This window comes from Papilio xuthus, unplaced genomic scaffold, assembly GCF_000836235.2.
Source record: "Papilio xuthus unplaced genomic scaffold, Pxut_1.1 DF826115.1, whole genome shotgun sequence".
Classification (NCBI taxonomy): domain Eukaryota; kingdom Metazoa; phylum Arthropoda; class Insecta; order Lepidoptera; family Papilionidae; genus Papilio; species Papilio xuthus.
This window is the reverse complement of record NW_013532534.1, coordinates 1,676,963-1,691,720: the sequence shown is the minus strand read 5'-3', so window position 1 is coordinate 1,691,720 and position 14,758 is coordinate 1,676,963. Positions and strand designations below refer to the sequence as shown.

Genomic DNA, 14,758 nt, shown 5'->3' with positions numbered 1-14,758 from the left:
TGGGCGATCTGTGTTCAATCCTATCGTTGCTGTATTTTCGCATTTTTTTAATTAGAAGATTTGCGAAAAAAGTTTGAAGCTAATACTAGAATAATGCCGTCAGGAATTGTCATACCCCTAGCAATCCGGTTTAAGGTATCATATTCGCCTTCTCGCTTAAGGTTGTTGCACACTATGATCGTGAACTTTCCGCGGTCTTCGAACCTGCAACAATTTGTTCAAGTGTGTACTGGTATATCATGAGTTGTAACATTGTACGCTCCGTCACTTTTAGTTTTTATACCACATATCAGTTTTGTAAACATAATGCAACAGTGTTTACGATTCGAACATGTTGCGAACAGTGTAATGAGTACTCATCTTAATGTAAAACAAGTGCGTAGACACAAATTCTTTGTCGTAACCATCTGTACCCACGTAACTAAGAACTAATGTTTTCGTAGAAAGAGATATTTTTTTAAATATGACCAGTGTCATATTACTTTTCACGCTGGTACATTGTTAACGTATAAAGGTGAGTTCCCACTGCCGAAAAAATCCATAAATATTTTGTTGTTTTGAAAAATGCATAAACTATTTCATGAAGATCTTGACAAACAGGTACCAAGCGATTGTCGTTGGCGACAAAGTAACAAAATTTATATCATTATAATAAGTCGCTAACAGAGTATCGAAGATTTGCCCTGTGTACGAAGAGCCTAAGTAATATTGCGTTAATACTGACCACGGACGTGTATTGTTATCGGAGACAATGTAATGAAATTGAATATCATAACAGTAACGCAATGTTCCTGTTATAGAAACCTATATAATATTAATAGCTAAACGGCTGGATATAATATCGTAGACATATACATATGTACGGCAACGGTATATTAACTTAAAATGACTATACAAAGATTTCGATATGAATGTTTATATTTGTTGACAAGAACGTGAAATTCTTTATTTATCTTATTCTTGGTCTTATTTTTTTATGATCACATAACCAAAGAAGTAATAAGGTTGAATGTGGATGGCTAAAAAAGTAGAGGAAGAACAAAGTAATTATGGATTGATTGTTCGAAATGATATGGGTAAGAAGGGGTTGGATTCAGCTATGACTTATATGAAAGATGTATGGAGTGAATACATACTGTACCGACCTTCCGTAGGTACAAGGACAGGATGATGATAAAGAACTTCATATTTTTGATATGATTTAGCGATTGTAAATCTTATTGACAACACTTCTTTACTAATGTAATATACAAATTAGTAAACATCCTCACATGTGGGGTGTATTTTATGGAGATTACACATTTTTTTCCTTTTAAATACAACTATCATAGAGCTAGACACTATAAAAGATCAAAGGCTTAGAGCTAAGCTTTTAAAACTAAATAAGTCGCTGCTTCAAACGTACCTTTGCATTTTATTTTAATACACATGTTAAATCTCGAACATATTTTTTTTTTGCTTCATAAAGTCTGTCCTATTTAATAACCTAATGGAGAGAAATACGCTTCGTATTCAATGTTATTTAAATATAAGCTTATAGCAAACCGATTTATCGGGATAAATTTCAGAGCTCCCAAGGGATAAAAATAAGCCCGGCTCTTTTTAGTTAATCATGACTGTATTTTATATATTGTAATAATCTCGCCTGATATAATTTTGTTGGGATTAAAATAATTGAGCTTCATGATAATTTAAAATATTTTGGTAAATTAAAATTGTTTTTTTTTATTTTAATTGTTTTATTTAGATAGAATAGAACAATAGTGTATCATAGTTATCGTTTTTATGATTCTTATCACACATATTAAAGTTTATGTAATGTGAAGACAAATTTATTTAACTAGATGTGTATATATATATATATATATATATATATATATATCTAGTATATATACATAGTATATATACCTATCTAGTATATATACCTATCTAGTATATATACATATATATATATATATATATAAACTCCACGTTTAATTCCATAAATTCCAAAATATTTAGTTAGCAACGATTGTCGGCAATAGGTAAACTAATAGTGTAATCTTTTATATATCCAATTATTGCCATCTGTCAATTTCCAATGCTCTTTGAATCGTACCGTCCAAAAAAAATTAAAGTAATAAAAAAAAAAACTAGTGTGAAACTATTAATGGACGCATAAGTACAGTGATTGAATCACACTACAACGATTGCCTTTTATATCCTATATTTAAAACAGCATCAATATGATAAATGGAACTTTCGTAAGAAAAACATAATGACTTCATGCAAACATCTAGTTAATGGATGTTTCCATTATTAAAATACCGACATAACGACGCTGCGAGGGCATCATAATAGAGCTGTGGAGCGTAACTTAAAGTTCGATTAAACTAGCATCTTTAATGGCTTAATTTAGCCAAGTGAACCGGAGTCGGGAGTCAGTTACCTGCGCGAGGGCACGCGGAGCCGGTTTGCAGTGATCCATCTCCCCCCTCCTTCACCTCCCCGTCTCCCGCTGCCCTTACACTTCCCATCCGAGACCCATCTCACATTCAAAACGTTTTTTTTTTTTTGCTCGACTGACTCCTCGCAGTCAGGTTTACAATTCCTTATTCTTAAGTGAATTGCACACATGCCCATTCTTTGTGTCGAAAATGAACTTTTAATTCAATGCGATTTCTTACTGAAATAAAATTTGTGTTATATACGCTAAAGTCCTATTAGTCTTGTTACGATAAAAATTAACGCGTCAACTATCATGCGCGCGGGAACTTAATATTTTTGGATATTAAATTTGTTCGACAAACAAATGACTATAATGGAAGGATACACATATATGCTATTAATGCTTGAGCGATCATTCGTAACTAATACTCCATTCAACAGTAACTCATTCTTTTCGACATAATTATGCCTAATTTTTCCTTCAATGTCACACTAAATGGCTATTATTATGATAAATATTTCATTATCTATTTTTTATTTAATATGGCGCTTTTTTCGTCGACGCGTCAGTGCGGTCTCCCTGTTCTGTGCTAATGACGTCAAATTGTCGTCGTTCCTACGGTGTGGACGGCAGAAAGGAATTCACCAATTTGAATTTTATTGCCGAAAATTAAATATTTATACAGGCACGACAATGCCCTTAGAAACATTTCTTTTTCGTAACGATTACTTTCCTTTGTCAAGAATATTTCATCTGTTATCGCGCTTTTTTGTCATGTAAAAACAAAACAAGATCAAGCTAAGTTGACAAAAATTAGTTATCATTGTCTAAAATAATATTCAGTTAGATCATACGATGGAATTGATTTCAATAATATACTAGTGCATGCTTTTAGACTTTCAGAATATCTCAATTTGATATAAAATGCTTTTAATCTTATTATCTCATTGTACAATATTACAAAAATTATAAATGCGAATGTTTGGATGGATTGATAGATGTTTGTTTGAAGGTATGTCCAGGACGGCTGCATGGATCTCGCTGAAATTTGACAAAGATGTAGAACATATTTTGGAAGAACACATAGGCTACTAATTAAGTTTATTTATCATTCCGCGCAGACGGAGTCGCGGGCGACAGCTAGTTAAAACAATAAAGTTAATAAACAAGCACAATCTCGAACTATTTATCTGACAACCATTTTTACTGATCATAGCTATACAGCATCGTAAAAAAGTATCAGAAACAGGTTTGGATAATTTTAAAACATCCGATCTTAATTACAATCTTAAAATTTATTTAATGATATACACGTTCATGAGAATACAGACGTGAACAAAAGGAAATGACGTCACAGTTGCAAAAGCAACGGAAGAAGTTTTAATCTAAAAGAACGATCGCCACGATTGCTGCATGCATTGCTATAAATTTTTATTGTTATTGCAAATATAATATAGTTTTTGTATTCTTAAAATATTTAAACACAAATATTCATATGCTGTTTCTATTTAAATTACGTACTTATAAATAACTAAGTACCAAAGATTTCAAGTATAAAAATCAACGAAATAAAAAGTAACTGCTGATTTTAAACGAAATAAAAAATGTCAAGGATAAGTAGTAAAGTAAACATTTAAAGCTAGGCTTTAATGATTTTATCTCAAAGCTATTACGAGCATTGGGTAAAATATTGAATTCATACTGATATATTTTATACTGATAATTTACAGTTACTGTTTTAATTAACATTTACTATAACTTTGGAAATGTATACGTACACACAAAAAATATCATTTAATTCCAAAACAGTAGAAACAAAATAGCAATAATTCTTAATTAAATAAAATAGCAATAATTACAGAAGTAGATATAAATGCTCGCGCATGACGTGATAGAAGCGTAGTTACCTACTAACGTCGGTTTTAATTAACTGAAATTATAAAGTTACTGATTGCTTCTGCCTACACCTACGTCCTACACGATACTAAATTATTTACCGTCATTTAGAGCCGTGGTAGTTTAGCATCGGCTTGAGTTGTCTTTAATTCCGTTAATCGTTACTTACCTGAGCCAAACGACGATGAAATAGTTAGGAGTTCAGGCGCTCATTTATCACTTGAATGTAACATGATCAATATGGATATGTGATCAATTTAATATATAAAAGATAAAGCTAAAAAGATATGGAATAACACATTTATAATAGTATTATAAGAATTGCAATTTCAACTTTTAATGATGAACAATGGATGGATAGAATGGATCTTCTTTTGTTAAATAGTCTGAGGTATTGCTGGTCTGTTCTAAGCTTATAGAGACATGATAGCAAACTGCAGATATTTTTTTTTCGTTGTTAATAATGATAATAATTTTTATTTAACTCAGACTACATTGATCCATATTATAATTGATTATAAAATAACCACCAAATTTTATTAGAAATGAAGTCCTCATTAGTTTTTAAAGGTAAACTATTACATAAATGATTGCTAACATAATAATATTGGTGACAGATCAAAATTAAGCTTCTTTACAATTGTTGAGTTTTTTTTAAAGAAATAATCGGTTAATAATATAATTAATTTGGTAGAAATCAGTTAAAGCTAAAGACACGATAATCCGCCGAACGAACTCCACAATAATGCATCAATTGAAGTCGGATAAACAGTCTTTATGTTTGAAATTGTTTTTGGAAACGCAGCGAAAGGAAATACTACAGCTGTTAAATCAGTATAATATAAATATGAGATTTAATTTTTTCCCTTTAAAGCATTTTATTGTTATTTGTAAAAAAGGAGACATTGTATGCATTAACGTAATTACGATAGATAATACGGTACGTTCATTAAACAAAGCCTATGATAACTGAAGTGTGATAGAGGGCGATTTTATCGCATATTTGTAGCGCAAAAATTATCATACTTATCTTTGTTTTTGGAAATAAGTCACTGTTTAAAACTAGACAACAACAATATAATAAACTTAATTTTTAATTACTAACAAGATTATGAAGTTAAAAACTTTAATTAAGGTCCACCAATACTTGAATTAAACAATTGAAGTCAATGACGATTGTGGCAGACACTCTACCGCTTTAAATGCTACCAGTACTATTATAATTATTTCCTGGACAGATAGGACCAGTATACCAGTATTAGTACTCGTAGTATACAGAACATTTTAGTGCGCCAATATAACTACAGCCTATCATAGATCTTTATTTACCCGTTGATAAGATAAGCAGCCCCACATTTTGCTCATGCAATAGGTATAAATTTGTTTATAGTAGACTCGGTACCGGATGTTTATAGCAATGTACACTTACCTCTATGATGCCGGATTCGGTGATGCGATACCGGGCGACAACACGGCTGCTCCTGGAAAGCAGTCCACGAGTCCGCCGCCACCGAGCATGCCATGGCCAGCAACACTCCCCCGATCCACTGCCCGCCACCCATCCTGCCCAGTGCCGGTCTGACTTACGCACATTCACCTAATACACGAGCCCGGTACTCGGAACCGGCGAGCGACATCACCGTTCCACGACTACTAAATCAAACCAACTATTGTGTGCGTTAAATCAACAAACAATTCCCGAGAACTTCAACAATGTTTATCTGTTTACGTTACGCACCTAAATCGAGTCTAGCCGAGATTACGCTTCCGTTGGTATCGTTCTAGTCGACTTTCAGTGATTAATCACGGCGGCTGTACCGCAAGCTCGTTATCTCGTATCGAGTTATAATCTGTTCGTGAGGGTTTACTTTGTTCGGCTCGCGTGATTTATTAGCCGGGAGAAAAGTATCGGCGCGATCGTCTCTACGTAGAGTTGTCGGATAGCATGCGGAGCGACGTGCGCCGCCGACATCGCAGCGAGAGAGACTGAACTGAAACTGAACCCGAGCCGCTCGACTCGACTCGACCTCAAAGGACCGCCCCGCGATTCGCGACCGGCTCGCATGCATCAAGACACGATGGACAGACTTCACTTCGCTTTTATCCCTGATATGAATCCTTCAGGAAGACGAGGCCGGCGCGTTGCCGATACGACTCCGACTCGAGCTGCACGATAAAGAAGCTGACGTCGCTCTATTCGTTTAAGGAAACGCTGTAAATTAAAAAGTTTTGATAATTCGACCGATTCGTGGCCCTTCGCCGAGGGGAGATTTGACTAGGCAGTGACCCTCGGTGTCGTTACGAACATATTGTAATGAAGGGGATGCTTCGTATAAAAAGTAGTAAATTTACCTAATTTATGTTTTCGTTAGGATACGCACGAGAAAGTTTTATGTTTGTAAGCACGCGAAAGGAAGTAAGCAGTTTAGTTTTCTTTATATATGTTTAATAATAAGAATCGTATGAGTCACGTTACTATGTCGTAAATTACTGACGGAATTCTAAACAAGTCGTTACCACGTCCACGGTGAAACAATTTCGTACGATTTATTTGAATACAAAAACATGAATTATCTATTAGAACAAATTTATGGCTACGTTGATAAACATTTACTTAATCGCCTTTCGCAGCGAGATTGAGCACTCCATTCATCTCAAAGATAACTGACTAAACAATCTGCACTTAGCGATTCAAGTCGCACTTGACTTTCGATAATAAATTAATCTTAGTATTCTGCTTGTGTAAAAAAAAATATTATATAGGCACTTCTTGATTAAAATGAGGTGCATTAATATTCTTCCAGCAAGAATTAATAAATAATTTAGGATATAATTTAAATAGTCGTAACATAACGGTTTAACTTTGTACAAAATTAAAAAGTATGAACTTTTGAAAGTCGGTATAGCATCTGTCGGGCATTCGGGAGGGGAAAGATCTTTAACATCGCGGCCCCATTTTCATCAGTGCTTGAAGTTTTTCAATAAAAACTTTCGACGGCATTCGATTTACATACGGCGTAGATTCATTTATTTTCTGAAAGATTCCGCGAATAAAAGCGGTTGAAGGTTTGGGCGTCCATTAAAGAAGAAAGGTCCTGGCACTCAGCTCGCCGCGGCCTCGGCCCATCGCCTCCTTAATATATGTCTTCGCTAAAATATTCAATTTTATATGCGACGGCTACGACTCTGAACGTTCTTAACTTTAGGTAGCCTTGAATGTTTATTATCTAATTTACAACTTTTTGCAAATTATATAAAATAACTGTTATTATTTAAACTATGAAAAATTTAATTACCATTTATTTATTTACATATAATTATAATATTCGTGTTCTTCTTGGCTTCAAACCATCAAAGTGGATGGTAGTATCAGCAGGGGGTTGGGCTTGGTCTCCTTTTACTGCTAGTCGAGTACAATAATACCAGCGTAAAACAAAATAACACGCACATCGAGTCGTAAAGTGTGCAATATAAACAGAGTATAAAGTTGTGCCGAGCTTAATACATTCAATTTGTTTTCAGCGACGGGTCGGTCGCCAATCCCGCCATAATCGTGCAGCGATAAACAATGCAACAATGATCACCGCCGCCGCTCGCACCACTAACACCTACATTTATTTAATATAAAGTTAAATTAAACAGAATTTACATCACTTTAAAATACTATTACGAATCTTTTGAATGATCCCAGTATTTTTTTTTATAAAGTTAGTTTGTACACGATATTACTATTTATTTCAAATTAGTTTTACTAACTAAGCTAAATACAAATATGCATTAACGGCCACAGCAATAGCTAGAAAGATTCTAACGATAAACATCTCGAAGTTTTTGAAAAAAATTTAGAAGTTTTAGAGTATATCTTTTTGAGTTTATTTTTTTTTATCTTGCAAAGTCAATCCAATTTGAATTCTTTTATAAGATTTCGTTTTAATACAATGTGACTAGTAACTCAATTTTATAGCGCACCGTTTTACAGACATGTTAAAAGTTGAACTAACATCAGTAAAACTCGTATAGTCCAAATTATATTTACGGTCTATTCAAAGTACTCAAATTATTTATACGTTCGGCGCGAATGGTATAGCCGTGACTTGTTATCTTTGCCTAAGGTAAGAATCGTTTTTACGTAAGAAAAACATGGATTGCACTTTCTAAACCCTACTGCATTAAAGTTTCCTCCGATTATGAACATAACAAGCCCTGGAACAAACTTTGTCGTTGATTCGTCTGAAATCACAAAGGCCCAGGAGTTATATGAATAGTAAGATGTCGCAGCATAAGCTTTTCATTTGCTAACTTCATTTATACGACCAGACATCAATTGTATAGTTATTCTATTTCATTCCCTTACAAGATCAGAGTTCATTACCCTCTTTAAGACAATGCATATTTCAAATATCATTTGTATACATATTTCAAATATCATTTGTATATTTCATCTGCAATACAGTGTCTGGTGGCTTTAGAGAGTTATTCTTAGAACTAATGAAGTTACTTTGTTGGTAAGAATTCTTTCAACTACTTAAGGATTATTTTTCTCTTTTAAGCATTGGTGAAAGTAGGATTAGCAGTATACACGTCTGTGTCGGCATCTCGAAATAAGCTTTTATCTTAATACACTCACAAAAAAATAAGACTTAAATTGTGTTGGATCCCATCGTGTCGTACGAGAATTATTTATGAGCTTCGAGATCAAATATGCGCAAATTTTTATATTTAATTCAACAATATTTATTTATTAAACTAATGTATGTTCTTGTTAGGACCTTAGTGTTACTTAAGTGATACTCTTACTAATAATTATTTGATTTGTCTTCTAAACGCCTCAATAATATTATTTTTATAATGCAATAATTTTTACTATCAAATAATTTAGGGCAAAACAACCATAGAAAGTTTAATCAAAGGCTTGGATACGAACACATTAAAAATCACATCTAATTTATAACTGAAGATAGAAATTTTTATTTACATAGACTTAATCATAAATAGAAAAGTTTCAGTTAGATGTAGAGTCATTTAGTTTCTTAATAGCTTAATTGTAAAGAAATTTCGAAAGTCTGCACAGAACTTTATAGATTGTCTTAGAATATCTTTTATTGGAAATTTTCCTTGAGTCAGGAATATAAGAGAGAGTCTTCAGTATCATGGCCGAGTAGTAGCGGGTCTTACGCAGCCCTAGGAGATAGAGCGAGGGATAATTGATGAAGTCGACGTGACGGGACGCGGCTAATCTCGGCGTCGGCACCTTTGACACGGGAACTATATCTACTACTCTCACCACGGTCACCTCATTTTAGTTTTATGTACTCACTAGCTGTCGCCCGCGACTCCGTCCACGCGATATTAAATAAAAAATCAAATAGTAGCTTTTATGTTCTAACAGGCTATGTCCTACATCTATGCCACATTTCAGCCACATCAATGCAACTATTCTGGAGATACCTTGTAAGAAACATCGATCCATCCAATCTTTCGCATTTCTTTTAAAGTATTAGTGCCGCACCAAGAATCACTCAATGTGCAACAGTCACTAAGGATTGTTTAACGACTGGTTTTTGAGTATGCTTTTTTCTGTTAGGTATTGTTTTTGAATATGAGAAGATATACTCATTACATAATTCAAAATACAAAAGCTCATTATTGTGCCAAATGGTCGCAATTCAGTCGCACGCGGAAAAGCCGCGATCTGCCATCGTTATTTTCTATTGTGGCAAACTTCTAACAATGAAATTTAATTTCTCACAATAACAGGCTTTAATTCAAAATAGCTTAAAAGGATTTAATTTAATTAAAGCTATTTGTCTTATAACATTACTTTTAGAATTGGACTCAGTAAAGGAAACGTCACATAATACTGGGAAATACGAGTGAAGGGAGTAGCGTTTAACAATATTTACATGGATAATAGCTTCGGTTTTACATAAAAGTGCAAGAGCGAGTGAGCTTAGGCACACCAGTCAGTAAAGTGGTCCAATTTGCATGTATTATGTGGACTAGTGATGCAGCCGTGGACAGGCAACTCGTATACCGGCTCTTTGAAATTTTTATACCCTATTCCCACAAATCGGACGTCGCTACATTTTATGAGGCACTGTGCCATGTGTTACCCGGCTTAGTTTGATATTCATAGTGCCTGTTCCACTATCAAATTACTGTCTACGTAATGGTTCTTTATCAGTATTGGATTATTACTATTTTAAATCTAAGCCGCTATTTCTGTAATTGTTATCGCTGCGCTTTTCTATGCCCATTATTTTAAAAATGCATTTTCATATTTACCTTGTTACAGTGAGCAATGGCGTCGGCAGATATGAAGTAAGTAAACTTTTTTTTTTTAATTTGAGGAGAAACATGTTAATAGTGCCAAAATTCCATGTCCCCTAAATTACAATGATTATCATGTTACTCTATTTAAATGAGAACACCCACTTATGCTACTTTTGTTGATTAATTAAAAGTAACAAAAACTTGTGCAAACAAAAACTAAACAGTAATTTAAAAGTCATCATGAATAGCAGCAAATCAACCGCAACGCTATTATTCTACAGCCTATAAAGCAAACGGCAAATAAACACTGGGTATTGTTAACTCTTTATTACTTACTTTATTACTGTCTTTATAATAACTATGGGCTATAAAATAACTCAAAGTCAAATTAAAGCACTAAAATAAAATTGGTTGTTAATAATATTCGTGTAATGTAAAATATCACTCTGTGCTCGAATTTAAATCTAATCTAGTTTTCTTAGAAAAATAATTTCAAAAGTAGGATGTAATTTAAAAATATGAGACGTTTTATACCTTATATCGTGATATGATGAGGATTTTAACGCGAGCAACTTTAAGAGAGCTCGGCGTTGAAAGCGGCGAACGGTGTCGGGTAAATTTCGTTGTTCTTTTTGTGTTGTCGACAGAGCTCACGCCGGAATTATTTACTATGTAACAGCACATGCACTTTATTTTGTACATCGTTTTTAGCATTGAAACCTTTCATTTTATGCATGGCAACATTTAAAATAAATTGCTGCGGTCTAAAATTTTAGAATGTGCTGCGCATATTCGGTATACGATAATATGTTAAATATTTTTGATAGACTAAAATTAATAATTTAATTAGTACTAAATTATATGCTTATAATTCACGTAACAAACTAATTGTATAACGAGGAGTCTCCATTGTCGCTATACTTGTAGAGCAACAATAATATAAACATCTTTTCTTTAAAAACATATTTACGGCGATAACAACTTAAGAGAGGTCAAATGTTGAAAATACAATTTTATTCATATATTATTTAAATTACTTAAAACTCCATAGCATCTAAAACAGATTGATATCAATATTTATGTCAATATAAATTGAGGTCAGTATGAGCAAGTCAGCGAGCCAGCGAGCCAGCGAGCAGTCGGGTGCACATTAGCAGGGCATTGTGTGGACGCGATCGTTTCGCGACAATGCACTACAATGCTCCGAAATAAAACACCTAAAGCGATACGATGCAATCGGTGTCCCATTGTCCGTTAATCTGTTACAAAAGGACTTCGATTTTGCAAGAAAATCATGACCGTTGTAAAAGATTTGGAAAAGAATTTTCAACAAATTTTTGTCTAAAAAGTTTGTCTAAAAATCTCAACGGCGAAAGATTTTTTTTTATATTTTAAATAATGATTGACTGTATATTTAAGATGCAGTTCACGTAAAATGGTAAGCACGTAACTAACAGGTCAATTCTATGTGTGAAAGTGTATTCTTTGATCGATTTCTGCATCGTGCATCGCCAAGAAGTAATTTCCTCTACGTCACTAGCATTCCTTACTTCCTGACATCCTTCACCGACAATTCTCTACTTACAATGACGTTGTTACACCTTGAAAATATTAAAAAGGTTACTGCGAAACAAAAGAAGCTATGATACTATATTTATCAGGAACATAAAAAAACAATTAAATTTTCACATCAAATAGAAGTTTTAATAGAGAATAAACCTTCCACTGAGTACAATTTTTAATACAAATGAAGTTTTTCTACTATTCAAAATATCCCATGGAAGTTTCTTTAGATTCTTTAATTTACTTAATTATTGTTATTAAATAAACGTCAAACCGGTTAGTTAATTAAAAGTGTTTGGAAAGTCAAACAATTATTGTTATCATTTAAATTATACCATATACTAGTCGCCAGCATTATGACGAGTATTGCACAAGACGAAATGACTCGTGATATCGTCGCTTGTAAATCCACGGTCTTGATACTTTGATTAGACTTCCTCGTGTATACGACACTAAACATGTCGTAAATATTTACTGCTTATTGCATTGAATAGTTGCAGGGCGTAGACACAGTCACAATGTTCTTCAAAGAAACTCAAAAATAAACCTAAAGTAATGTATAATTATTTCAGTCTATGCTTTTGCCTCTTTAGATCTCACGGGGACTCCTTAAAAAGTTCTTTTTAAATACGTGTAAATTATCTTTTTATTTGCATAGGATGCTTCTTTGAATTCTCATAGTTAGTCGACAATTTATGTTGTCACTTATTAAAGACGGAGTGGTGATTGCGTAGCATCAATCTATGGGTTAGGTCAGTCAATAGTGCCGACAGGCGATAGGTCTTGTCCGGCGCCGGCCGCACGACTGCCATCTTGTCACTGTTTATCGAACATATTCAACGCCAAAGCCACATCGTAAAACATAATACCGCTAACAAACTCTACCGTACTAAAGATTTATACAATATTAGAGTATAAATCTAGAATAAAAATTTGTAACGCGATTGTAACAACACTGGAATGGGAATAGAAATAACATCTTTTGATTTTAACGAATTTTGAGACTCACAAATGCATATAAGATATTTAATAGTATAAATAAGGGCGACGCGCATGTATTGAATATGCCCATGCCCGAGTTTCCAGAACGTTGACAGTGAATGAACTTGTTATAGACTCATCAACGGATGAACGAATAGCGCTTACAGTCTGTTAGACACCTTCAAAGCATCCAGTGCCCTTTATCGAATCCATTATAAATATTGGTCTAATATTTACTGCGATCGTTCATATACAAATTATATAAATGTATGTATATATATTCACATAACGGTATCCTCTATGCATAGGGTTTGCGGATTCCAGCTGAAATTAGATGTTGAGTTGGAAAAGAAATGCAAAAGAAGCTTAATTTGACTGGATTTTTGTACAATGTGCACAAACATCTCACATCCACCTTGGTGCCAGGTTCCATCCACACCATCTCAATGGCTGGCAATTCACAACCGTGCGGTTTGCGCGAAACTTCCTGCCTCGCCCAGCAGCGTTGTGGAATGGTCTGTCCTAGGCGGTATTTCCAAACCGCTACGACTTAGGGTCATTCAAGAAGCGAGCTTATCACCACCTCAAAGGCCGGCAACGCATCTGCGGTTCCTCTGGTATTGCTGATGTCCGTGGGCGTCATTGAACACCTCGGTGTTCCCGCTGCTCGTTTGCCCCCTTCTGTTATAAAAAAAAATCAGTTGAACGCGAACGATACAATTCAATATATTTTGTGGACCAAAGCATCTTCATCTCTGTTATTCATGTTCAATGCAACTATAGATGGAGTGTTTAATTATAGCATGCGATCTTATAAAGAGTTGATTTAAGAAATATAATTTTGTCTTGTAAATGATGACGCTGAAGAAATTTACCCCAATAAAAAGCCTCCGGACGCATTTTTTGTCTCACTTTTGTGCTTCAGATTAGGTTATCATAAATCTTAATTAGTTGTTTTAACTATGATATGGAAATATAAATTTTTAATTTTGCAAGGCCTAAAAAATACGACATCAGTGACGCGCGTCCATTCTAATTCAAGCTGATATAAATAAATAATCAATATTGTCTGGTTGTTCTATTACTTTCGATTTGAATTTCAATACAATGCAGGAGTTACAACTCCCATTTCAAATCCTTATACAAAAGGAGTTTGTTTTTGCATTCATTTATAAATTTTTAACTATTTTAGCTTTTTTTTTATATAATTTCTAGTTACTATTGTTTGTTCTCTTTAGATTATTAAATTTTTGCTCAACTTTTAAAAATTATACATACGCAATGTAACTTATAGGAAGTCATTGGCTCTCCTACAGGGAGACCTAGTAAAGGAGCCAAGGTTATAATACAATAAAACTTTTTATTACTAATCTAATCTAATCTAATCTAATCTAATCTAATCTAATCTAATCTAATCTAATCTAATCTAATCTAATCTAATCTAATCTAATCTAATCTAATCTAATCTAATCTAATCTAATCTAATCTAATCTAATTCTTCTTCTTCTTCTTCCTCTTCTTCTTCCTCTTCTTCTTCCTCTTCTTCTTCCTCTTCTTCTTCCTCTTCTTCTTCCTCTTCTTCTTCCTCTTCTTCTTCCTCTTCTTCTTCCTCTTCTT

At 33.8% G+C, this 14,758-nt stretch overlaps 1 protein-coding gene across 1 annotated transcript in view; it reads right to left on the bottom strand.

Annotated features, from left to right (window-relative positions):
- LOC106123525 (semaphorin-2A) overlaps nucleotides 1-6,294 on the bottom strand; it is a 50,012-nt gene extending 43,718 nt beyond the window's left edge. The window contains exon 1 of the mRNA XM_013319913.1: nucleotides 5,754-6,294. Coding sequence (XP_013175367.1) covers nucleotides 5,754-5,886 — 133 coding nt within the window. The 5' untranslated portion in view covers nucleotides 5,887-6,294. The remainder of the gene's footprint in view (nucleotides 1-5,753) is intronic.
- Between the last annotated feature and the right edge of the window lie 8,464 nt (nucleotides 6,295-14,758).